The sequence below is a fragment of the Theropithecus gelada genome, chromosome 5 (assembly GCF_003255815.1).
Source record: "Theropithecus gelada isolate Dixy chromosome 5, Tgel_1.0, whole genome shotgun sequence".
In the NCBI taxonomy this organism is placed as follows: domain Eukaryota; kingdom Metazoa; phylum Chordata; class Mammalia; order Primates; family Cercopithecidae; genus Theropithecus; species Theropithecus gelada.
This window is the reverse complement of record NC_037672.1, coordinates 57,243,258-57,267,893: the sequence shown is the minus strand read 5'-3', so window position 1 is coordinate 57,267,893 and position 24,636 is coordinate 57,243,258. Positions and strand designations below refer to the sequence as shown.

General features: G+C 37.2%; 1 protein-coding gene across 1 annotated transcript in view; it reads left to right on the top strand.

Moving 5' to 3' along the window:
- CDS1 (CDP-diacylglycerol synthase 1) overlaps positions 1-24,636 on the top strand; it is a 74,104-nt gene that overhangs the window by 40,665 nt on the left and 8,803 nt on the right. The window contains exons 4-10 of the mRNA XM_025386586.1: positions 2,189-2,286; positions 4,310-4,449; positions 14,089-14,147; positions 16,142-16,224; positions 17,566-17,653; positions 21,079-21,147; positions 22,941-23,093. Coding sequence (XP_025242371.1) covers positions 2,189-2,286; positions 4,310-4,449; positions 14,089-14,147; positions 16,142-16,224; positions 17,566-17,653; positions 21,079-21,147; positions 22,941-23,093 — 690 coding nt within the window. The remainder of the gene's footprint in view (positions 1-2,188; positions 2,287-4,309; positions 4,450-14,088; positions 14,148-16,141; positions 16,225-17,565; positions 17,654-21,078; positions 21,148-22,940; positions 23,094-24,636) is intronic.

Here is a 24,636-nt window from a genome sequence, read left to right as displayed (position 1 = left end):
CATTCAAAAGTCAGGAAACAACAGGTACTGGAGAGGATGTGGAGAAATAGGAACACTTTTACACTGTTGGTGGGATTGTAAACTAGTTCAACCATTATGGAAAACAGTATGGCAATTCCTCAAGGATCTAGAACTAGAAGTACCATATGACCCAGCCATCCCTTTACTGGGTATATACCCAAAGGATTATAAATCATGCTGCTATAAAGACACATGCACATGTATGTTTATTGCAGCACTATTCACAATAGCAAAGACTTGGAATCAACCCAAATGTCCATCAGTGACAGACTGGATTAAGAAAATGTGGCACATATACACCATGGAATACTATGCAGCCATAAAAAAGGATGAGTTTGTGTCCTTTGTAGGGACATGGATGCAGCTGGAAACCATCATTCTCAGCAAACTATCACAAGAACAGAAAACCAAACACCGCATGTTCTCACTCATAGGTGGGAACTGAACAATGAGATCACTTGAACTTGGGAAGGGGAATATCACACACTGGGGCCTATCATGGGGAGGGGGGAGGGGGGAGGGGGGAGAGGGGAGGCATTGCATTGGGAGTTATACCTGATGTAAATGATGAGTTGATGGGTGCTGACGAGTTGATGGGTGCAGCACACCAGCATGGCACAAGTATACATACGTAACAAACCTGCACGTTATGCACATGTACCCTAGAACTTAAAGTATAATAGTAAAATAAAATAAAATAAAATAAAAATAATAATAATAATTTTTAAAAAAAGCCCTTCGGATCTGACTAACTTTGCTTTACTGTTTTATCTTAATACTAAACATTGTCTCCGTTCTTTATTTTTGTTAGAAATGACTTGATATTATATACAAATGTTATTTGAAGAAGGACCCTTAGATTTCCTCCTGTCTTTATAACACATTTATGACTTTTCGCTAAAAGTACTGTTTATGGTTTCACATACATTTCTTTATCATGTGGCTGAAAAGAGACATTTAGTTTTTAAAGTATGTGATTGGACATGTAATCAGTATAATGGGAAAAAATAGCTTAAGAATACCCTGAATGGTAGGTTTTGGAAAACTAACCTGTGGAAATCTTAAAAGGAAATTCCAAAATATATCCTCTGACAGAGTTTGGTTTTTCTGTTAAAGGACCAGATAGTAATATTTTAGGCTTTAAGGGGCTGCATATGTTTCAGTCACATAATCTTTGATTTTAAAATAACTCTTTAAAAAATATAAAATCCATTCTTAGCTCAAGGACAGCATAAAAGCAAGCCCCTGGAGAGTGCTCTCTAGACAGAAAAGCTAGTCTGCCATATTCACAAAGATTTTTACCTCTTAATTCATGATAATAAGTGTTCGACTTGCCATTTGCTCTTTGAGTCTTGAAATTGACAGGTCAAGCACTGGGTGTGATGCTACATCTTGAGAAATTACCTTCATCCAGGTTGCTGAATGAAGCCGTTTGAAGGACTACAAAATAGTACATCAAAAAGGGATTTATAAATGTAAACCCATTTAATAGGTGTGCAGTCAGGACACTGTGGAAACAGAAATGCATAAACTCAGTTGACTGGCCAAAGTGGCTTCAAATGTGGAAGGTTGCTTATACTTTGCTAAGGTAGCCCAGCTTCGATTGACCAGTGAGTAGCTGGCTATGGAAGGGCTGACACAGCTGGGAGGATGAAAAGGCCATTCCAGGGTGACTGGGTAGAAAGTGTTTTAACTGTTTGTCCTGACAGTATCTTTATTACTTGCAAGTATAACAATGCATAGTTACAAGCAAACTTTCATGTATGATTTTCTTAGGGTATCTCAAGAAACATAATGGACAGATTGGACAAAAAGATTCTCCATCTTGAGAAGGACAGTCTCAATAATGAAATAGTAATGAGGGATAAATCCTAGTCAACTGTGGCCAACCAGATTATATCCCTCAACCTTTAAACTCCAGTGCCATTCCCCACCCCAGGAAGGATCTTCCAAGCCTTTTTGAGTAAAACATTATTTTGTCCACCCCTTTGAGGCATCACTTGATTTTAGAGACATGGAATATTGCATTTTTTTAACTGACATTTAGAATAATTAAAAATTGGTAGATTAAGATTTTTCAAATACATATGACAAACTGCTTTATTGAATGATTAAGCACAAATGTAAACATTGAGAAATGTATGTTAATGTTTTCTCTTGGTTTCAGGTTCTGGGCATCCAAGTGAAATGCTTCCATGAAATTATCACTATAGGTTATAGAGTCTATCACTCCTATGATCTACCATGGTTTAGAACACTGAGTTGGTAAGTAAGCTTGAAACTATTTCAGATATGAAAAGTTAATTTCTGAAGTTTGTAAAGGAAGCATTTTGATCAGTCAGTATCCACTCAATTTACCCTCTAGATTGATTTTAGAGAAAGATAAATAAAAATAATATAGTTGAATTTTGAAAAGAAGATGACCTTTGTCTTTCCCACTCCGATACAACTTCTTTCAGATCTCATATTTTAGTCTTTGTAGAGATATCTAATATGTGTTGAATATATATACCATTCTTGTCCTTTTTCTAAAATAAAAAACTAAACATTGTGTTGGAAACATTTTTGTATCTTTTACAATAATAATTTTAGCAAAATATTTGCATATAATCTTTTCCTTCATTTTTCTTCATTTCCCCTCAGTTGACGTGATAATATACAACATATTGTATACACACAAATGCATGTAAAGTTAGTGACAAATCACCAAATGATATTAACATTCAAAATTTTACATCTTTTAAAACTTTTCATGTATAAATCATTGCTATCAGAACCTTGGCTAGGAAACATGATAACGTTATAGTTCATATTTAACCCAAGTAGCCATCCTTTTTAATATATTTGATTAATATCAACCAGGTAGTCAGTGTCTCATTATAGCAGATGGGGTTTAGGATGGTCAGAAAGAAGTGTCTTGATTTTGGTGAGAGCTGATTTTTCCTTGTAGCAGGTTTGTTCATGAGTGGCAAAGTATATAGGAAATGTTAGATAGATAAAGAAATTGGAGAATAAATAAATGTAAAATCATGCAGTATTGATTCTAAGTATTAAAAAAAAGAGAAGATAAATAAGGATGGGCTCCGGTGATTGTAGAAGGTGTCAAACAAGAGGTAAAAGATAAACTGGTATTTGAAATGAAGACAAGTTTTGGATGAAGAAGAGTTTTCTGGTTGGGGATGTAGCACCCATCAGTTTCTAGATGTGGGACAAACGTATTTATACTACCGCTGATGAGATATTCCTGGCCCTTCTGAGCAGAGGGTATTGTTTAGCGGATAGTGGGTAAATAGTTGGATTGGTAGACCAGGTTAGGCCTTGATTGCCTTACAGAGGAAGAATCCCAGCTCATTTAGAGTCCACTAGGAGCATTAGAAGAGGGGAGATGCCAGTGCGTGCAGGGCAGTGGGGAGACAGGTTGAATTACCTCTTCTTTCTTTCCTTCTTAATCTTCCTGAGGACAGGTGGGGATTTGTCTTAGGACTTCTACTATTAAAAAGCATTAGAGCTATGAGTAGTTAGGAGTTAATTTTCATTATGAACTTAATACCTCAATATATACACCCACACATTATACATATATACAAAGTATTAAAATCATACACACACACACACATTATACTACACACAAAGTATTAAATTTATACACACACACACGCACTGCTCCCACCTCCCAAGGGTGAAGGATTGTGTGTATGTAGTATTTTCTACATTGTTTCCTAATTATCTCTGGCATTAGATTTTCAGCTAAATAAAGGTATGATTTATATTCGGTAAATTTTTGCTAATCGATAAATTTGAAATTAAGTTTAAAACAGGAAAATAGCATTTTAGTGAAATATATCTTGAATTGGTCTTCTGAACTTGGTTTTGATCTTTGTTTTTTTTTTTTTTTTTTTTTTTTTGAGACGGAGTCTCGCTCTGTCGCCCAGGCTGGAGTGCGGTGGCGCGATCTCGGCTCACTGCAAGCTCCACCTCCCGGGTTCACGCCATTCTCCCGCCTCAGCCTCCGAGTAGCTGGGACTACAGGCGCCCGCCACCACGCCCGGCTAGTTTTTTGTATTTTTAGTAGAGATGGGGTTTCACCGTGTTAGCCAGGATGGTCTCGATCTCCTGACCTCGTGATCCACCCGCCTCGGCCTCCCAAAGTGCTGGGATTACAGGCTTGAGCCACCGCGCCCGGCCTGGTTTTGATCTTTGTGTCATCAGAATGTAGAAAATAATTTTGTTGAATTTGAGGGGAAGGAAAGCTTCAAATATAGAAAAGCTAATTGTTTTTAAATTATAGGTACTTTCTATTGTGTGTCAACTACTTTTTCTATGGAGAGACTGTAGCTGATTATTTTGCTACATTTGTTCAAAGAGAAGAACAACTTCAGTTCCTCATTCGCTACCACAGATTTATATCATTTGCCCTCTATCTGGCAGGTAAGTTAAGGAATATTCTGTATTGATATGTAGCTAACACATTTTCCATGTTTATTTTTATTTCTATTATTTAAATTCGTAATTTTTTGGTTACATTTTATTCCAGCCTCTCTTTTTCATTGTTTCTCATGTATAAAGCTATTTCTTTCTTTTTTTTTTTTTTTTTTTGAGACGGAGTCTCGCTCTGCCGCCCAGGCTGGAGTGCAGTGGCCGGATCTCAGCTCACTGCAAGCTCCGCCTCCCGGGTTCACGCCATTCTCCTGCCTCAGCCTCCCGAGTAGCTGGGACTACAGGCGCCCGCCACCGCGCCCGGCTAGTTTTTTGCATTTTTTAGTAGAGACGGGGTTTCACCGTGTTAGCCAGGATGGTCTCGATCTCCTGACCTTGTGATCCGCCCGTCTCGGCCTCCCAAAGTGCTGGGATTACAGGCTTGAGCCACCGCGCCCGGCCCTAAAAGCTATTTCTTTCATCATGTTCTTAAATAGCAATTACTCCCTTATAGTGGGTTTAAAAAGTGCTTATTAAGAATCACTTCCGGCCGGACTCTGTGGTTCACACCTGTAATGCCAGTACTTTGGAAGGCTGAAGTGGGCGGAACACCCGAGGTCGGGAGTTTGAGACCATCCTGACCAACATGAAGAATCATGACGCTGCACTGCAGCCTGGGCGACAGTGCGAGACTCCATCTGAAAATAATAATAAAAAAAGAACAATTGTGGTTAATTAAAACATAAATCATTTATGTCATTAATATATGCATATTAGTTTTCAAACTGAATTTCAAAAGAATTATGATGTAAACAGCAACCCTGCACCACACCGCTTTGAGATTTTTTCCTTTTTTCTAAGTAATAGGCCTATTTCTTAGTTTAGTTTAGGCATTATCTATTGACTTCCTGTTATAACCTACCTCACTTCTTCATACTCAGTTTTTTTATAGTCACAGTTTGCATTAAGTAGGTACTTAAAATATCACTTCCTATAGAACCAAATAGTATCTATGATTACATTTCCTTTTTTTTTTTTTTTTTTTTTTTTTTTTCCTGAACTGAGTAACTGCCTCACCTTCTCTTTCCCATATTTGCTAATTTCTAGTGTAGAAATCTTTAATTTGCTAGTGTAGAGATCTTTAATTTTTCCTTCAGGTTTGCCCCATGTCTGTTGGTAGTATTTTCAGATGTTTACACAAGTCAGATAGTATATCAGTTGCCTTTTTTCCTGGAGACTTCTATGCGAGAGACCTCTGCATTCCGGTTCCTGTGTGAGCTGGCTGCATTTGGGCCCACTGCTGAGCTGTGCTCATGATTTGAGCCCATTTCTTCCATCCCAGGTCTTCCATCTCTTGGTTAACACCCTCACTTTGCTGAGGCATGGCCTGCTGTAGTTTCTTATGAAATGATGTGTAGAAGGTAGATGTCTTATGTTTGTGCATTTCTAAAGATACCTTTGGTCTGTTCTCACAGCTGATTGCTTTGGCTAGGGCTCACACTTATTGTTAGACTTTTACTTAATAATCCAAGTCAGAAGCCTAGGCCTCAGTCTTGCCTTCCACCAGGCCTTTTCTCCTTAGTTTCTCTAGAAAATATGTTTAGGCACTTGTAATTTCTTAGGTCTACTAACAGTTTTCTATCTGTTTTCTAGCTTCCAAATTTTGTAGACATGTGTCTTCTTTTCTCCTTGACATTTCTTCAGTTTTCTCTGTTCTTGTGGGGCTTCCCCTTAATTTCTTTTAATGTTATTTTGCAGGGACACCAGGATAGAATACAAACTGTCATTTAAAAACAAAAAGCCTTAACTAGTTTTGTTTTTCCCTTGGCTTAGAACAATTTGTTATTTTTGCTCACAGTCCTGCGGCTTGGCAGGCTTAACTGAGCAGTTCTAACCCCAGGCCTCTCACGTGGTTGCCGTGAGACAGAGGCCGGTGCTCATGTCTTAAGTGTGCTGGACATCAAAGATGGCTCCTTTTCATGACTGCAGTTCGTGCCGCTTGCTGACTTGGGCACTGACCTGTGGCCCCTCCATGTGGCTGGGATGGGGGGACAGGCACCCTGGGTTCTGAATGGGGAGCATGCCAGGAGCCAGGTGTTTCAAGAGGCCTAAACTAGTGTTTTGTTTTGTTTTGTTTTTGTTTTTTAATGAAAATATATGCCCATGATAAAAATTTAGACTAGAAAGGAGTATTTGATGAAACTTTTCTCCACCTCAGGGCCTTACTTACAATATCTGGAGGCTTACTACTGTTATTCCAGAAATTGTCTGAGTATTCCAGCTTTTATGTGTACATCCCCCTTCCCTTTTTCTTATACAAGTAAGAGTATCTCTTCTGTACCATTTTTCACTTCATACATTAATAGCTTATAGATGGATTTATATTGGCACATCTACACCTATCATTGTATCCATATCTGCAGTTACATCTATATTGATATACAGCAATAGCTGAGAGGTAGAATGTCGGCATATAAGGTGATTACTGTTTTCCCCTTTGTTTTGCTATAATTTATGCTTGAGAATAACATCTCAATTGAGTGTGGACCAATAGTGTAATTCATTTTCTTTGTTGTTTCTTTATATATTTTGTCTTTGATTATCGCCTCCCAGCCAGCCCCTTTTTAGTAATTCTTTGTTTCATGTATGACTTTGGGACTCTACTTCTATAAAAATACAATCTGTGTTTCATCTTTTTTTTTTTTTTTGAAACAGAGTCTCACTCTGTTGCCCAGGCTGGAGTGCAGTGGCACTATCTCGGCTCATGGCAACCTCCGCCTCCTGGGTTCAGATGATTCTCCTGCCTCAGCCTCCCAAGTAACTGGGACTACAGGCATGTGGTACTGCACCTGGCTAATTTTTGTGTTTTTAGTAGAGATGGAGTTTCACTATGTTGCTCAGGTTGGTGTCTAACTCCTGGGCTCAAGTGATCCTCCTGCCTTGGTCTCCCAAAGTGCTGGGGTTATGGTCATGAGCCACCATGTCTGGCCTGGTATTTCTTCATTTTTCTAACAGTATACTTATTTCTACCATAGACATATTTTACCATTTCTTATTTTACACTCAGAATCACAGAAACTTACTGAAAGTCTTTAAAGTCATTCTTTGAGCAAACATTTGAGTGTTTTTCAAATGCTAGGTACTGTGAATGATGTTGAGGATATAAAGGGAAATGAAGCGATTGTGTGCGTTCCAGGGTCTTGAAGCTGGTGAGATGTGAGTCTTCTAGTTCATTGCTGAAATGTGAACAAGTTCTGGCAGGAGCATGAAGAAGAGGAAGGAAGGCCATGGAGGGCCTTTGAGAAGAGATGACAGGTTTCATTAAAAGGAAAGAGCAAGCAGGCAGTTGCCAGGTATCAGATAGTAGAAAAGTCCATTCCAGGCAGAGGAACAGCTGTGCAGGCATGAGAATGAGAAAGGATTGCATGTTTTGGGTTCATGGAGGCATGGAAGGTAGGCAGGAGCCACATCTTGAGAAAATTTTATGTCATAGGAAGGATTTGGACTTTATATCTGGGAAAACATTGGAGGATTTTAAGCTAAGAAATGATGTAACCAGATTTGTAATTAAATGAAGTAGGTTGGGAGACATTATCAGGCAGACTAGATAGGAAGCTACTAAATGTAGTAAGGACCTAAACTCTTCCGGTGTGTAGTTAATACTAAATGAGTAATAAGTTAGAAAATAAAAATACCACAGGCTGATCGTAGAACCCAACTGCTATTTTATGACAGTCTATGAAAAGTTGTTTATATATCACAGGTTATTGGCTTAAAATGCACATCTTTGTTGAGATAATTGCATGTTCACATGCAGTTGTAAGAAATAAGAGATCTTTTTACACTTTGCTCGGTTATCATCAATAATAGTATTTTGCAAAACTATAGTACATCACACCAGGATATTGACATCATTATAGTCACACAAATGTACTTTTTGTTTGTTATTTTGAGATAGGATGTCACTGTTTTCCCAGGCTGGTCTTGAATTCCTGGACTCAACTTACCTTTCTGCCTCAGATTCCTGGGTAGCTGGGATTACAGGCGTGTATTACCATGCCCCGCTCTATAGGTATACTTTAAAAATGCAGCCTCATAGTAAGCTAGGAGCTACTCAGTTAAATGGTGTAACTTCCAGTATAAAACAGGCATAGAATACTTGAATACTATATGTCTATTATCATTTTAAGGGTGGCCTAAAAATGGCTCGGTTAGACCAAAAGTACCCATGGTGTACCTCTCTTGTTCGTTTAATTCCCAGAGCGCAGTGCAGAGGGTCCGACTCTGTATTTGTTGGATAAAGGATTAAAAGGCTGAGAACATGCACATCCACACACAGTGCTTCTTAATGATATTTTCTTAGTATCAGTGTTTTGTTTGCTGAGTCTTGAGGCCTTAGTGGCTACTTTTGAAGTGCTTAGCAACATTTGTGAGCGTAGTCCAGCAAATGGAGTTAAGCTTTGAAACAGGACTATGGAAACAGAGAGTGTGCTAACATTGAGATATTTGTACCTTTCTTTCAAATTATGCTGTGGATATCTTTGGAAGTCTTTTTGTTAAACAATATTCCAAGGGCCCTGTGAAAATTTTAGTTCTATTATAGTGGTCAAGTGACTTCAGAAAATGTATGTCTTACCAGATTTAAAAAGCAGAGACAGTTCAAACTACTTCATTGACATTGAATTTTATTTAAATAAAATATAGGTATCTCCAATTCTGACCCCTCATGTCATGCAATTACATGGTTAGCAGTGATATGTCGACAAACTTAAGGTATTTGACCCTTAATATCATCACCTTACATTTCTTTATTCAACTATAGTGATGTGCATATTACGTTTAATAAATTATTTTTTGCTTGTATTTGTGCATGCATAGCTATTTTGATTTCTTTAAAATTCTTAGGGAGATAATATGACTTGAATGTAATGCTTTCAGTTCAAGAAAATTGATGGACATACAAAACTAAGTTATAGCCAATATTAATGCATAATTAAGATATTTTCCCCAAACATCCTGAGTTTCTTTTATATCAGAGGATATTAATGAAATCTTTAGAAAAATGTCACAAATAATTCACAAAAGACTGTGTCTCCAAAACTACTTAAAATTTCTGAATTAAAGACTACTAAACTCTATATACATGCTAGTCCTGGTTCTAAACCTTAGACTAACCATTCAGATTAATAGAAAACTTTTTAAAATGTTTAACCAATATGATGATTGGTTTGTATGGTAATCTCTACAATGCATATTCGTTTAAAACTTTTTCAGAACAACTCAGTTGTAGCCTGGTGTCTGAATAAAGGCACACAATGCTTTTTTAATTTGATGCTAGAAAGTTTTGATGGTTTAGGCAAGTATAATGAAGAATATAACCAAGTGAAAGAATGGAGGATGAGTCGGAAGCTCTAGTATTCAATCTTGGGCCCATCCTACTGTCTGTTTTTTGAATTAAGGGCTATATGTTTACTAAATTTTGACTAATCATCAATGGTAAATTTAAAAAACAACTTTATTTTCATTTGTTTTCGGTGTCTTCAACAAGAGTAAGAGCTCCTGAATGGCAGTGCCTATCTTATTCATTTTTGCATCTTGTTTCTGGCATATCAAAGGTGCTTAATAAATATTTTTTATCTATTTTTCTGAAATTCCCTCTGTCTCATCTGTTGGGCTTTTCAGTATCTTGTGTTTTTTCCTTTACTTTTCCTGACCCCCTTAAAAATCTTCATCCTCTTTTTCTTTTTTAAATAAATTTTTTAAGAGATGGTGACTTGCTCTGTGGTCCAGGCTGGATGGAGTATAGTAGCTTGATCATAGCTCACTGCAGTCTTAAACTCCTGGGCTCAAGTGATCCTCCAGCCTCAGCCTCCCAAGTAGCTGGGACTGTAGGTATGTGCCGTCCTGCCCAGGTAATTTTTACTTTTATTTCATAGAGACAGGATCCTGCTGTGTTGCACAGGCTGGTCTTGAACTCATGGCCTCAAGCCGTCCTCCTTCCTTGGCCTCCCAGGGTGTTGGGATTAAAGGCATAGGACACTGCACCTGGATTCTCTTGTTTTTTTTTTTTTTTTTTTTTTTTTGAGACGGAGTCTCGCTGTGTCGCCCAGGCTGGAGTGCAGTGGCGCGATCTCGGCTCACTGCAAGCTCTGCCTCCTGGGTTCACGCCATTCTCCTGCCTCAGCTTCCCCAGTAGGCGGGACTACAGGCACCCGCCACCACACCCGGCTAATTTTGTTTTGTATTTTTTAGTAGAGACGGGGTTTCACACTGTTAGCCAGGATGGCCTCGATCTCCTGACCTCGTGATCCACCCGCCTCGGCCTCCCAAAGTGCTGGGATTACAGGCATGAGCCACCACGCCTCGCCTCTTGTTCTTTTGGGATATACCTCTCTTTAGTTTGTTGGGTAACTGGTTCTGCTTAATCGCTGGAGAACTCTTTGTTGCTGGGCAACGAGATATACGTATCTTTGTATTGAGAACACCAGGCACAATACTATGTAGATAAATAATAAGTATAACTTCTATATAAAGAACTATATATTAGGATGCCTTTTCAGTACTTTTATTTATAGTACTATAACACATTCTGTGATTTTAATTTAGAAATATACAGGCCGGGCGCAGTGGCTCACACCTGTAATCCCAGCACTTTGGGAGGCCGAGGCAGGCGGATCACAAGGTCAGGAGATCGAGACCATCCTGGCTAACACGGTGAAACTCTGTCTCTACTAAAAATACAAAAAATTAGCCAGACTTGCTGGCAGGCACCTGTAGTCCCAGCTACTCAGGAGACTGAGGCAGGAGAATGGCGTGAACCTGGGAGGCGGAGCTTGCTGTGAGCCTAGATCGCGCCACTGCACTCCAGCCTGGGCGACAGAGTGAGACTCTGTCTCCAAAAAAAAAAAAAAAAAAGAAATAGTCATGCAAGCATTCTTTGTTAACAATCAGGGGAAAAAAATGAAACTATGGATCCAAGTGTACAAAAAGTGATCCTTTCCACAGATTTATTAAAATATAAATATATTTTTAAGTATTGAAACATAAAATGTTAATATGTCCATATAGTTGTGAATGAGAAAGATTAAGTTCATATGTTTCTTTTTTACAATGTTTTTCTCTAAAAATTAGTACAGTTGGCCCTCCTATATCTATGGGTTTTGCATCCCTGGAGTCAACCAACTGTGGATCGCAAATATTCTGGGAAAAAAAAAAGCAACACAATGGATAATTGTGTCTTTACTGAACATGTATAGACTTGTTTCTTGTCATCATTCCCTGAAAAATACAGTCTAACAACTATTTATATAGAATTTACATTGTATTAGGAATTATAAGTAATGTAGAAATGATTTAAGATGCACAGGAGGATGTAAGTAGGTTAGATGCAAATACTATAGCATTTTATAGAAGAGACTTGAGCATCCATGGATTTTTGTCCTTTGGGGATCCTGCAGCCAATCACCCAGGGATAATGAGAGATGACTATAGTTAGCCTTAGCTATGCTAGGAAAACACTGTATACCTCCCCCTTCCTCCAAGTCAGAGAACTATATTACCTTACTGTATCTAGGAGTCAGACAATTCTATCACATAGGCAAAACTGGATCAGGTAAACGTGAGTTGCCAAGGTTGTCCTGGATAAAATGTCCATTAGGAAAATGTTAAATGATTCTACCGGTAATTGTGTTTGAAGAAATGTAAGTAAGGGTGAATGGTGTTATAATTTCAAGAAAGAGAAAATCATATATTTTGGAGTAGTATTTGTGAATAGATAATTTATAGTTAATGATATTGGGAAGTTCCCAAGACTGTGCTGGGAGAGTCAAGGGGTCTGTTTGGACAGAAAACACTGTTCCTGTCTTGTGTCTCTGCTTTGCCCTTACCCATTGGCCTTTGAACTGAGTCCAGTCCACGTTCACCTTTAACTATGGATCAGTGGCACAAAACAGCATAGAAGTCATTACTTGAGCTTCAAGATAAGTTTATCTGCTGTAGAAGAACAACTCAAAAGCAGGAATTTTTAAAGGAATCTTTTATACAATTGGCAATTTTGATGCCATTAATTTCATGTTTTAGTATCTCTCTCTCTCATTCTTTCCCTCTTTTCTTCTTTCTCTCAATAAAGTGACATATTGGCTTTCATTTGTGCCTCCACTCAGAAAATGTGTCCATATTGCTTGTGCAGGCCAGTTAGTTGGATTACCTCATAGATGACAAATAGGAGGTGAGATGGGGCTCAGTATTCGTTCTCTTCATTTTGTCATGGTCCTTTCTGCTTTGACATTTCAAATTGATCATCGAAAGTAGTGAAAGGCAGCTGCTGTTGAATTCTTTGCTTGGTAAGAGTAGTAGTACCCTTGTTTACTCTACTGGTAGAATTGCCTTGGTAAGTATAACTTGGATGTACAAAGTCTAGTATTTATTTTATGTAGAATTGATCAACTGAAAATTCAATTTCTCTCTTGGAGAACTCACTCTTTAAAGATACTGCAGAGGCTAGGTACAGTGGCTCACACTTGTAATCTTGATACTTTGGGAGGCCAAGGTGGGAGGATCACTTGAGGCCAGGAGTTCAAGGCTGCAGTGAGCTGTGATTGTGCCATTGCACTCCAGGCTGGGCCACAGAGCGATACCTTGACTCAAAAAAGAAAAAAGAGATGTTGCAGAATAGAATGCATACATAGCCGTTTATCTGAAATTAAATTTGGTTTATGTATTTTTCGATATCCACCTCTGTAAAATAAACCTATCTTTAGAAGTTTACTGGTATTTTTGGCAAGAAGTGATTCATATTGCCTCCCATTATTTTAGTGTGTGATTATTAGATTTCACTTAATTGATTAGAATTTAATAAATTTTCATTGTAATAAATTTGTAAAATGTAAACATAAATACAAATACTGTTTGTAAATCTTTGCATTATTAAGAGTATTACATTTTACTATAATTATTGTGTGCTTTTGAGAAATTGCAAATTGCTCTTAACCTGAATTTTGCTGATTTTGGTTTATGGAACCATGGGACTCTTAGGGGTCAATAGTATTTGAGTGTTTATTTTCTAGCCCTGTGATCTTCAGTAAATTAATAAAGCCTTTTTTGCATTTTTCCTCATCTGTAAAATGGAGCTAATAATGAGTATGTTATAGGGATTTGGAAAGGATTGATAATAAAGGATTAATTATCATTAATGATTAAATGCTTAGATAAGAGCCTAGAAATAGTAAGCATTCAACAGACTTCAGCTGCTATAATAGTTATTATTCATTTTTCTATTATGTAGAGATTGAAAACATTCTGTACATATACTTGATGCATTGTTATAGCAAATAAATACTATTTAATTTAAATTTAAGATCTGTTTTCCATGCCCACATATTAACAAGGGATTAATTAATTAAATTAATGCAGAGGATGTTTATTGAATTTGTGCCACGGAATATATATTAGGCACTTTGGAGAGTACAAGATTGTTTCCCTCAAAAAACTTACTTAAAATGCTTAATATAAGATAGTAGGAGAGATGGCATCTGAGTAAGTGGCTAAAATACGCGTAGCTGTGATATAGGACATTGGTTTATTTGGGCTCAGGGAATCTTAACCCTTTGTACCAAATTGTACTACGAGCACGTGTTTTTTGTTCTTGAACAGGTTTCTGCATGTTTGTACTCAGTTTGGTGAAGAAACATTATCGTCTGCAGTTTTATATGGTGTGTATTAACTATTATTCCTTAGTCATTATCTGTGATAAAAACCCTTAACTTTTTTTTTCTGTAGTGAGAAGATACAGTCTAATCTACTAGCTGTTGTTTTGCATGAATGTGAGGGATATTTGGATTTCAGATGATCATTAAATGTAAACTATTAAAGTTGAGCAGTTTGTGAGGATTTTTAAATTTTAACTGTTTTCAAAGTTTACTGAGAACTTTTTCTTTGAATAATTTCAAATGGTATAAAATTAAAGTTTTTGGGTTCCTTAAATATGTAGAAATTTGAAGAATTTCTTACTCCTGGACAGTTACGAAGTCTGGGAAGCATCTGTCATATTGTTCTATGAAAGTAACTATGTTTACTTGCACTTGGCGTGAGCATAAAGCAGCAGAGCATGTATGATCTTGGTGGTCATGGTTAGTCATAGAATTGTGTAATTCTTTCTGGCATAAGATATTTTGTTCAATGTACCAAAGCCTGTCTTAAGAAATGTATCACTTTACATATGAACTTTTCTTATTTTCTTAAACTGTAGCTAGTAAGACTGTGCAATGCAATGTAGTATTCAGATCTGTAAATTCATGTAATAGGCTTATTTTGGACTTGGAATATATTTTCTGTTCTTTATGCTTAGCTTTTCTCCATTAAGACATTCTGCTGAACATAATTGCTGGGAAATTGTGTTTCTTATAGTTCTTATTTCAGGGGATCTGAGCATGAAGAGTAAAATTCTGAGTGAATTTTATGTAGAAACAAGACAAGTAAAAGTAATAGAATATCCAGTGAAAATATAAATGGCATCTGTTGGAAAAAAAATTAATTATGCATTTTTAAGCAATCAGGGTAAAAGAGAATTGGATCTTTTAAGCAGATAAAAATCGAATAAAATAAAGCAACCATTATAATATGGTTGCTTAAATGGGAAACAGGTTTATTAAGAATAAATCAAAAGGCCAAGCACCGATGGCTCATGCCTGTGATCCCAACACTTTGGGAGGCCAAGGCAGGCAGATGCCTTGAGCCCAGGAGTTTGAGACCAGTCTGGGCAACATGGCAAAACCCCATTTCTACAAAAAGTATGAAAATCAGACGGGCATGGTGGCACGCACCTGTAGTCCCAGCTACTGGGGAGGCTGAGGCAGAAGGATCACTTGAACCTGAGAGGTCAAGGCTGCAGTGAGCTGTGATCACACCACTGCACGCCAGCCTGGGTGACAGAGTGAGACCCTGTCTCAAGGGCAGGGGTCCGGGGAGAATAAATCAAACTCTTTAAGAATTTTTAAAAGTAATTTTATGAATTTCAATCAAAATTATAAGACTAGTACATGGAAACCTTGGCTTCTTTTGTTTATATTCTACCCATATTGTTGATTGTGTTAAAAGTGGCCATCTTTCAGGCTAGCTAGAATTGGTAAAACACAAAGGTCTTTAAAAATTTGCAATTGAATACTGTCATTGAACAGACCTGTTGCGATCACCCTTCAAGTATGAAAGATAGAGTTTAAGGGCAGTTGAACCCTGCTGGTTTGAATAATTTAAAGTTGGAAATAACTCTTTATGGGAAAAAGTTACCATAATAAACTCTGAAAGAAAAGGAATTTTTAGCATTTTTTAATAACCGCAGAATGCAGCCAGAGTAAAATGCTCCCCTTTAAATGCTAAAACAACAGAAATCTCTCATTATCACTTAAATCTAATGATTCAAGATAATGGTTTATGTTTTATATGTTTTAAAATTTAGTACTATATCTATTATTAGAATTCTATTTGTATGTAAATTAAGGTTACTCTGTTAAATGTTTTCATTATTTTAAGGTTCCAGTAGGCAACAAAAGGAACATAATTTACTAACGGTGTTTATTTTATATGACTCTAACGTATGCATTTTGACCAAAAGTCATGGTAGAAATTTGCGTTTCAAAATCGCTGTTGCTTCTTCAGCTGCACTGATCAGTTATGTTCACTAATTTTTGTATTGTTGGGCTATTAACAGTTCGCATGGACTCATGTCACTTTATTGATAACTGTCACTCAGTCACACCTTGTCATCCAAAATCTGTTTGAAGGCATGATATGGTAAGGCAACAGAATTATGCTGCTTAATAATTATGTCTTAGCACTTTTATAGCTCTTTAACATTGGACAATGTCTTGCAGATTTCTACTAAAATATGCTGTTTGTTGTTCCTATTCCATTAAACTATCTTACTGAGTTTTGCTTACTATTTGACATCTAAAGACAAAATGCTTCATTAACAACTGGATACCATTCTTATTCAGGTTCCAAATATAGGAAGTTTCCATAAAAGACCCAAACAATTAATTACATTTTCAGGTGTTAATAAATCCTAATGTGACTTTTCACAAAAGATAGACTTTAAATATAATATTTATTAAGATATTATTTACATAGAATGCCAAAAAATATAAAACTTTGCCTGTTAGTAACTACTGTGAAGAAATGCATGTTTTTCTAGGTGAAAGGTAGGTAGGTTTTTTCCTTTGCTCCTATGTAGGAGTGGGTTTCCAGATTGTAGAAGTTAATTGCTCTATGGCAGTGGCTTGCATAGTCAGAATGCATTTTTGTTAGGTAAAAATCATAAAATTTATTACTTAAAAATTAGTTGGAATGGAGAAAAAGCTTAAGATTTAGAAAAAGTGACCATATTTTTCCTACACTCATTTAAAACTCATTAATTAAAATCTTTTACAGTTGATGGGGTTTGTCAAGATAAATTGTATTCCCTTGACAGCTTTATGCCTTTTTACCAAGGGTGTGGGTGTGTCTGTATGTCTGTGTGTCTCTGTGTGTATATGTGTGTGTGTAAGTAATTGGAATCATTTTAAGATTGTCTTTAATGTATTATGCAGACTTTTCATTGATGGGGCAGTTACTGAAGTAAGTAGGTTCTGCACATTCAGTAGGGTTTACTGAAATCATAAGCTAAGATATAATTAAAAATAATTGAGAATATGTATTAAGAACTCGATATAAATTTATCAGGTTATGCTCTGTCTAAAGAAATGACTCATTTTCATATTAAAAGGCTGGTTTTCTTAAGATTAGCTTTCAGCCTGCCTTTTATTTTTTATTATAACATGTTCCTCATAAAGCTAAAATGAAAACATCCATAACTGTAGAAATCAATAATTTAATATTTTCCTTAGCAGTATTTTCCTAGCGTGTTAGTTTATTTTTAGATTTTGCTCTGTTTAAATTGGTAAGTGGGCAAATTTGGTTGATATTTCTCATTTCTACTGTTTTGGCAAGTGTTATGTTCTGGCTAGGCTGCAGTGCAATCCAAAGGGTTATTCTGATACCTCATTATGAATCGTAATCTGTGCGAATATTTGCCACTTACTCACGTGAACTTTTTCCTGCTGACTTTTTTTTTTTTTTTTTTTTAAAAAAAAACAGGTTCCTTGTTCCAATATCAAGTGTTATCTGCAATGACATAACTGCTTACCTTTTTGGATTTTTTTTTGGGAGAACTCCATTAATTAAGGTAATGGAAAAATTTTATAAGCAAGCCACTATATAACCTTAAAGATTAGCCACTGGAGGACATTTCCAACAACTTGTGCTGTTGTGCATCTTTTATTTCCGAGGTGCTTTGATTTTCCTTAGCTGCATGGTACAAAAGCAGCAAGCCGTATTTCTCAGTACTTCCTTCTGGGTTCTTCATCGGTTCTTCTGTTGGCTCCTCAGTAAGGGCATGACTCCATCAGTTGTCCTTCCTTCCTTCTTTCCTTCCTTCCCTCCTTCCCTCCTTTCTGTCTTTCTTTTCTTTCTTCATGTGGCTTCTTTTCTTTTCAGGAGATGGGGCCTTGCTTTGCCACCCAGGCTGGAGTACAGTGGTGTTATCATGGTTCACTGAAGCTTCCACCTCCTAGGCTCTAGCCATCCCCCCACCTCAGCCTCCTGGGTAGCTGGGGCTTCAGGTTCATGCCACCACACCCGGCTAATTTTTGTATTTTTTGTAGAGATAGAGTCTTGCCATGTTGTTCGGGCTTGTCTCAAACTCCTGGGCTCAAGCTGTCTGCCCATTCCAGCCCCCCAAAGTACTGGGATGAAAGGCCTGAGCCACCGCCCCTCGGCTCTGTGGCTTCTTTTTCTCGGCCATTGGTGCAGTTCTTCATCTTCCTTTCCAGCAGGCCTATACACAAGCCTTTTCCTTGACTCTCCTCTCCCTTCAACCTGTAGCCTCACCTGTCCCCTTCTTTACCAAACTTTCTAAAAGAGATTATATAATACCACCTTCACATCCTCATATCCATTTGTGGGACTTTTTATATCCAAACTCATATCAAAAGATTTTGGGGCCCTACAATAAAATACAAATAATAATGAAAGGGAAAGGAAAATACACCTGAGTAGGCCATGTTGTTTTGCTATGGAATTGGTTCTATTTATGGGCAATGGAGGTAAAGAAGGAAATGAACTAAATTATATAGTTCTCATTCGGGAGAAGAAATAAACTAATTCTTCATGGAAATCAAATCATTTTCTAGAACTGATTTCTTCTAAAAGAGCTCTTATTTATTTTTATTTTTTGTTTTTATTTGTTTTTGGAGACAGAATCTCGCCCTGTCACCCAGGCTGGAGTGCAGTGGTGCAATCTGGGTTCACTGCAACCTCCACCTCCTGGCTTCAAGTGATTCTCCTGCCTCAGCCTCTCAAGTATCTGGGATTACAGGCGTCTGCCACTATGCCTGGCTAATTTTAGTATTTTTAGTAGAGACAGGGTTTCACCATGTTGGCCAGGCTGGTCTAGAACTCCTGACCTCGAGTGATCTGCCCACCTTGACCTCCCAAAGTGCTGGGATTACAGGCATGAGCCACCACACCTGGCCTAAAAGAGCGTTTCATGTTGGAGTTTCAGATAAGATTCACACAATTCACATTATTGGTCAAAGTTTTTAATAATGTTCTGACAGACATATTATTACTTGGCTGTTTTGATATTATTATATGAAGGCAGTTTTGGAAGGACTGAGACAATTGTTCAGATATAAAGCCTTCTGTTTGTTCAGAGTGGTATGAGGGTAGTTTTGTATTACCAGAGGAATTTGTGGACTGCCTGTTCTTCCAAAAACCTCTGTAAACTCTACCCTTCTTGGGGAGGAGCTCACAGAGAGCATCTGCTAAGAGCATCAGCACACAGAGAGCGTTGGGCTGAGCTGTATAAGGATACTGGTAAGCAAGCTGTATATTTTTAAAACGTTTCTAAAGCTACTCCAGAACACATGATTTATGTATTCAAGAGTTATACCCAGACTGAGAATTTTTCGGCTAGGGAAGCTGTATTAGTTCATTCTCACACTGCTATAAAGAAATGCCTGAGCTTTAAGTCACTCATGGTTCTGCAGGCTGTACAGGAAGCATGGCTGGGGAGGCCTCAGGAAACTTAACAATCTTGGTGGAAGGGGAAGCAGGCACATCTTACATGGTCAGAGCAGGAGAAAGAGGGAGAGTGAGGAGGTGCCACAAACTTTTCGACAACCAGATATCATGAGAACTCATGGGACAGCAGTAGGAGAATGGTGCTTAACCATTAGAAACCGCTTCCCTGATCCAGTCACCTCCCACCAGGCCCCACCTCTGACACTGAGGATTACAAGTTGACATGACATTTGGGTGGAGACACAGATCCAAACCATATCAGAAGCCTTCAAAAAGGCTGTTATAGCTGTGGAAGAATCTTAGCAACTGATTTTGAACACAGCCTTCCAGTGAATTTATCAGGCTGGGTTAGTCGTATAATATACTTAGATAATTGAACAATTAACCCCTAAATCTATATGATAGGCATCAATTTAATTTGATAAGCTATCTTTACAGTAATCAGCACTTTTGAATTTGAGTCTGCTCCTCCTGCATGGCAGTGATAGTGAATTACCCTAGGAGAAGGTATGTCTGTCCTTTCTCTGTGGCAGAATTGTTGTCAGATTTGTCAGGAAACGATTTCTGCCAACTGATTTGGTTTGGGGCTCTATGAATATCAGGACAAGAAGTCTGTGAAGAGCTCCTATAGGTTAACCCATAACTCATTTTAATCTCCAGAGACTTCATTCTGATATTTGGTTTCTGTCCCTCATTAATGACCTGATAACCAAATCCCCCCACACATCTCTTTATCTCCCCTGGGCAACAACTTTCACCTTCTACTCCTGAATCTTTTCCTTCTGCCCCGACACCACTAACTTCTAGATTTTTTTCCGGATTTCTCTCCATGAATGGTCCATTGACTGGGCCGCAATAGCCTGAATCCAACACAAACAATATCTCTTCTTTGAAGTACATGTTCCTATCTTCTTGGAGATGGACATAGGTTGTGAAAAAAAAGAGAAGGATATGTGAATACTTGAGCAAATACAGTATCTGGGGTTCTGGAGTATTTTGCCATATCAGAAGGAAGTCTGTGTTTATATAGCATATTAGGAATATGTGAAAATTATATGTGCTAAAATGTCCATGTTTCGTTGTACTCATTCTATTTTTGGCCAATAGCGGGTCAATATTGACTGTGTGTACTTGGAACGAATATATCTCATTCTTATTCAAAGAACTTACACCAACTATTATCGGGTTTTAAATTAGCATAAAAGTCATGGGACAGTTATTTTAGTATAGAGTTTATAGTCTTTTAAGAGACAAAACAAATTTAGGTCATTTAACATGAACAAACACATATTCACAGCGTCAAATATTTGAGGGTCTACTATGTGTTTAAATATTATTAGAGAGATTTTCAGTAGTAAATCAAGATCAGAGAAAAGGAAAAAGGGTTTTAAACTATTCCAGTAAGAGAAAAAGAAAGAAGAGATGTACAGGTTATTGAGGAAACTCCTTGAACAGAGTTTGTATGTATATATAATGTGAGTTTTGTGAGTGCAGTAATGCTTTTTAATTTTATTTGCCCTTTTTTAGTTGTCTCCTAAAAAGACGTGGGAAGGATTCATTGGTGGTTTCTTTTCCACAGTTGTGTTTGGATTCATTGTGAGTATTACTAAGATTTTTATTTTATATACATTTTGAAATATGATATGAAGCTTATTAGTCTACTTTAAACCTAGAAAAATTAAACCACAAAATGCTAATAATGTATTTATTGAAACCTACTAAAAAGAACCAGTACTGTACCTCAGTAGCCCTTATCCTGGCTACATATAGAATCACCTGAGAAGCTTAAACAAAATCTGTGTCTCAACCTTATCCCAGGCCAATTAACACCCCCAGGTAATTCTAATGGCCATCCATGCTGTTGTGCTGTTGTGTTTGGTAGTTTCTAACAGCTATTCTGCCTTAGGTGTGGGGCACAAGTACTGGGACAGGTGGTGGTGGCCTTGAGTAATAGCAGAGTATGCAAATACTGTTGAAAAGCTCTGCCTTCTTAAACACATGGTGGCCACTTGGCTCAGTGGGTGGTTACTGTTGTGGACCCAACATGCAAAAACAGTCTGTTAACTATAAATTATTAATGTTCGCTTTTAGCATGTTAAATAGCTATTGTTTATGTTTTACAAATTAGTTTACAGTTATAGGATTTAGATTTTTATTAAAAGGTGTCCAGTGAGAATGAGAGTGTAGTACCATAGCTGGATATAAGATAAATATACAAAAAAGTACTGTCAGGAAGCTTAATTTTTCCTTGTTTCTGACAGCTGTAGTTACATTCTGTATCCAAATCTAGAGTACCTAGTAACAACATGAAGCATGGAGAGAGTGAATATACAAATAAATGGAAGTGTGCCATGATCCTGGATGGGGGAACCACCAGAATTCCTCCATTTAATTTATAAATTTAGTTCATTTGCAATGAAAATTTTAATAAAATGTGATAAAATTGTTCCAATGTTTTTGTGGTAGAATATTGATGAGATAATAATTGACAGATAGAAGAATGCAAAAGGATCCAATCTCATCCAATGTGTTTACATCACAAAGTGAGAATAATTAAACATTATGAAGTTAAATAGTGTAAGAATTTGTTATTATCAAAGACTATCTTAAAAATACCACAGGAATAGCCATATCATTGGAAGAAAAGTAGGAGCTACCTCATAAGCATGACAAAATAATGGGGAAGGAAATTTCACATCTATAAGAAACTATATATACATAATATATATAATATATATTTTATATATAAAATAAACTGGTTGTTTGGAAGCAAAATCAGTTTATATTCATTCCTAGTGTCTTGAATTTCTATTAATCATTCTCGAGCAGAATAACAGGGTGAATGGCTGCAAGAAAAAGAGAATAAGCTGTTGTCTAGCAATTTAAATTTATAACAGGATATTTTATTTTATGTATCTTACTTCCAAGGCTGAGGACATCTAGTTTTAAAAATTGCAGTGGTGTGGCCAGGGAAAAAATAATTTGGTCAAAGTTTTCTGGGCTGGCTAAGAACAGTGGTGTTTTTCACCTGTAGTATTGTGTACTATTTTCAATGTAATGTTGAATTACTGGTTAATTATTAGCTGATTAAATTAATATAAACTTTTGTGCAGTATACTTCAGTTCTTTATTCTGTACCATATAATTGTGATTATGCAGAGATTACAATCTTATTGGTTTCAAAAAAACTTTTTTTCTAATGGTCTTTTAAGTCTTTTACTAGGATAATTATGATCATTTAACTTTGAAAATACATAGCAAAATATTAAGACAGAAATTCTGGCATTCTATCTCTGGCCCTTCTGATGTATACCTTAAAAGATATATATTTAGTCAGTGTGTCATGAACTGTTGCTTTGTTTTTTGTTTTGTTTTGTTTTGAACACCAGGCTGCCTATGTGTTATCCAAATACCAGTACTTTGTCTGCCCAGTGGAATACCGAAGTGATGTAAACTCCTTCGTGACGGAATGTGAGCCCTCAGAACTTTTCCAGCTTCAGACTTATTCCCTTCCACCCTTTCTAAAGGCAGTGTTGAGACAGGTAGAGTAAAAGTTCAAGATAAACATAGTTAGAGATCTTTCACTCTGAAGATTAAGCTTCTTTTATTATTTATTTATTTATTTAATTTGTTTTTTTTTTTGAGACAGAATTTCCCTCTGTTGCCCAGGCTGGAGTATAGTGGCATAATCTCAGCTTACTGCAACCTTTGCCTACCAGGCTCAGGCGATTCTTATGCCTCAGCCTCCTGAGTAGCTGGGATTACAGGCATTCACCACCACACCTGGTTAACTTTTGTATTTTAAGTAGAGACAAGTGTCGCCATGTTGGCCAATCTGGTCTCAAACTCCTGACCTCAAGTGATCCACCTGCTTAGCCTCCCAAGGTGCTGGGATTACAAGCGTGAGCCATTTGTGCCTGGCCTGAAGATTAAGCTTTCTTTAAAAGTGGGATTCAGATTTGTACAAGAAACTGACTTCTGTAAAATTTTTAATTCCTTGATATAGCAGTGGTTTTAGTGTTAACTTAAATCAAATGGATGAGAACGACTTACAAATCAAATGGATCCAATGGTTTTGAATGTGTTTCTCATATCACTGACATCAATTGACTCAATTTAAAACTTAAAATTCACCAGTTTACCGAGTCCATGATTTTTAGAGGATATTTATTATGGATAGAAAGTTGCTGCTTCTGCAAATCAGTTTTCCTTCCAAACACACAGTGCCTTCATTTAAAGGTATCTTGGAGGCCTTGCACTGGAGGATGTCGACATGCTCTCTAGTAGAACCCTCCTGATCTGTGTCATCAGGTCTGGTGAGTGGCTGGTTAAAGTGAGGAATCAAATAATAGCATGTGTGTTTGTATCTTTGTGTGCACACAGGTACACGTTTGTAAAGTAAAATCCATAATTTTTGAGAAGCGACTTAACAAATTATTTCTCTCTCTGAGTGCTCAGTACATGGTTTCCAAGAACTTTTTGAATGTCCAAGCCATCTGTTACTTGTTATAAAACTTTTTATACTGCTGGTGTTTGATTAGGAGCAAGGCTATTGCTTTGAGAACAGGTCAAAAAATTGATGTCTCCGCCGGGCACAGTGGCTTACACCTGCAATACCAGCACTTTGGGAGGCCGAGGCAGGTGGATCTCCTGAGATCAGGAGTTCCAGACCAGCCTGACCAAAAGGTGAAACCCCATCTCTACTAAACATAAAAAATTAGGCAGACGTGGTGGCATACACCTGTAATTCCAGCTACTTGGGAAGCTGAGGCAGGAGAATCACTTGAACCTGGGAGGTAGATGTTGCAGTGAGCTGAGATTGCACCATTGCACTCTAGCCTGGGCAATAAGAGCGAAACTCCACTTCAAAAAAAAAAAAAAAAAAATTTGGTGTCTCAAAATCTTTCTTCAACCACACCCATTTTGCACTGTCTATAAATTGTAGTTTCAGATTATTTAAAAAGGAGCAAGAACTACAAATTTGCAAGATAATTTGACTACAAAATTCTTTTTATGATTGTCTCCCCAAATCTTTAGTGATTGTCTCACTGATGCTCATTTTGATAATCTTCTTTAAGCAACTTA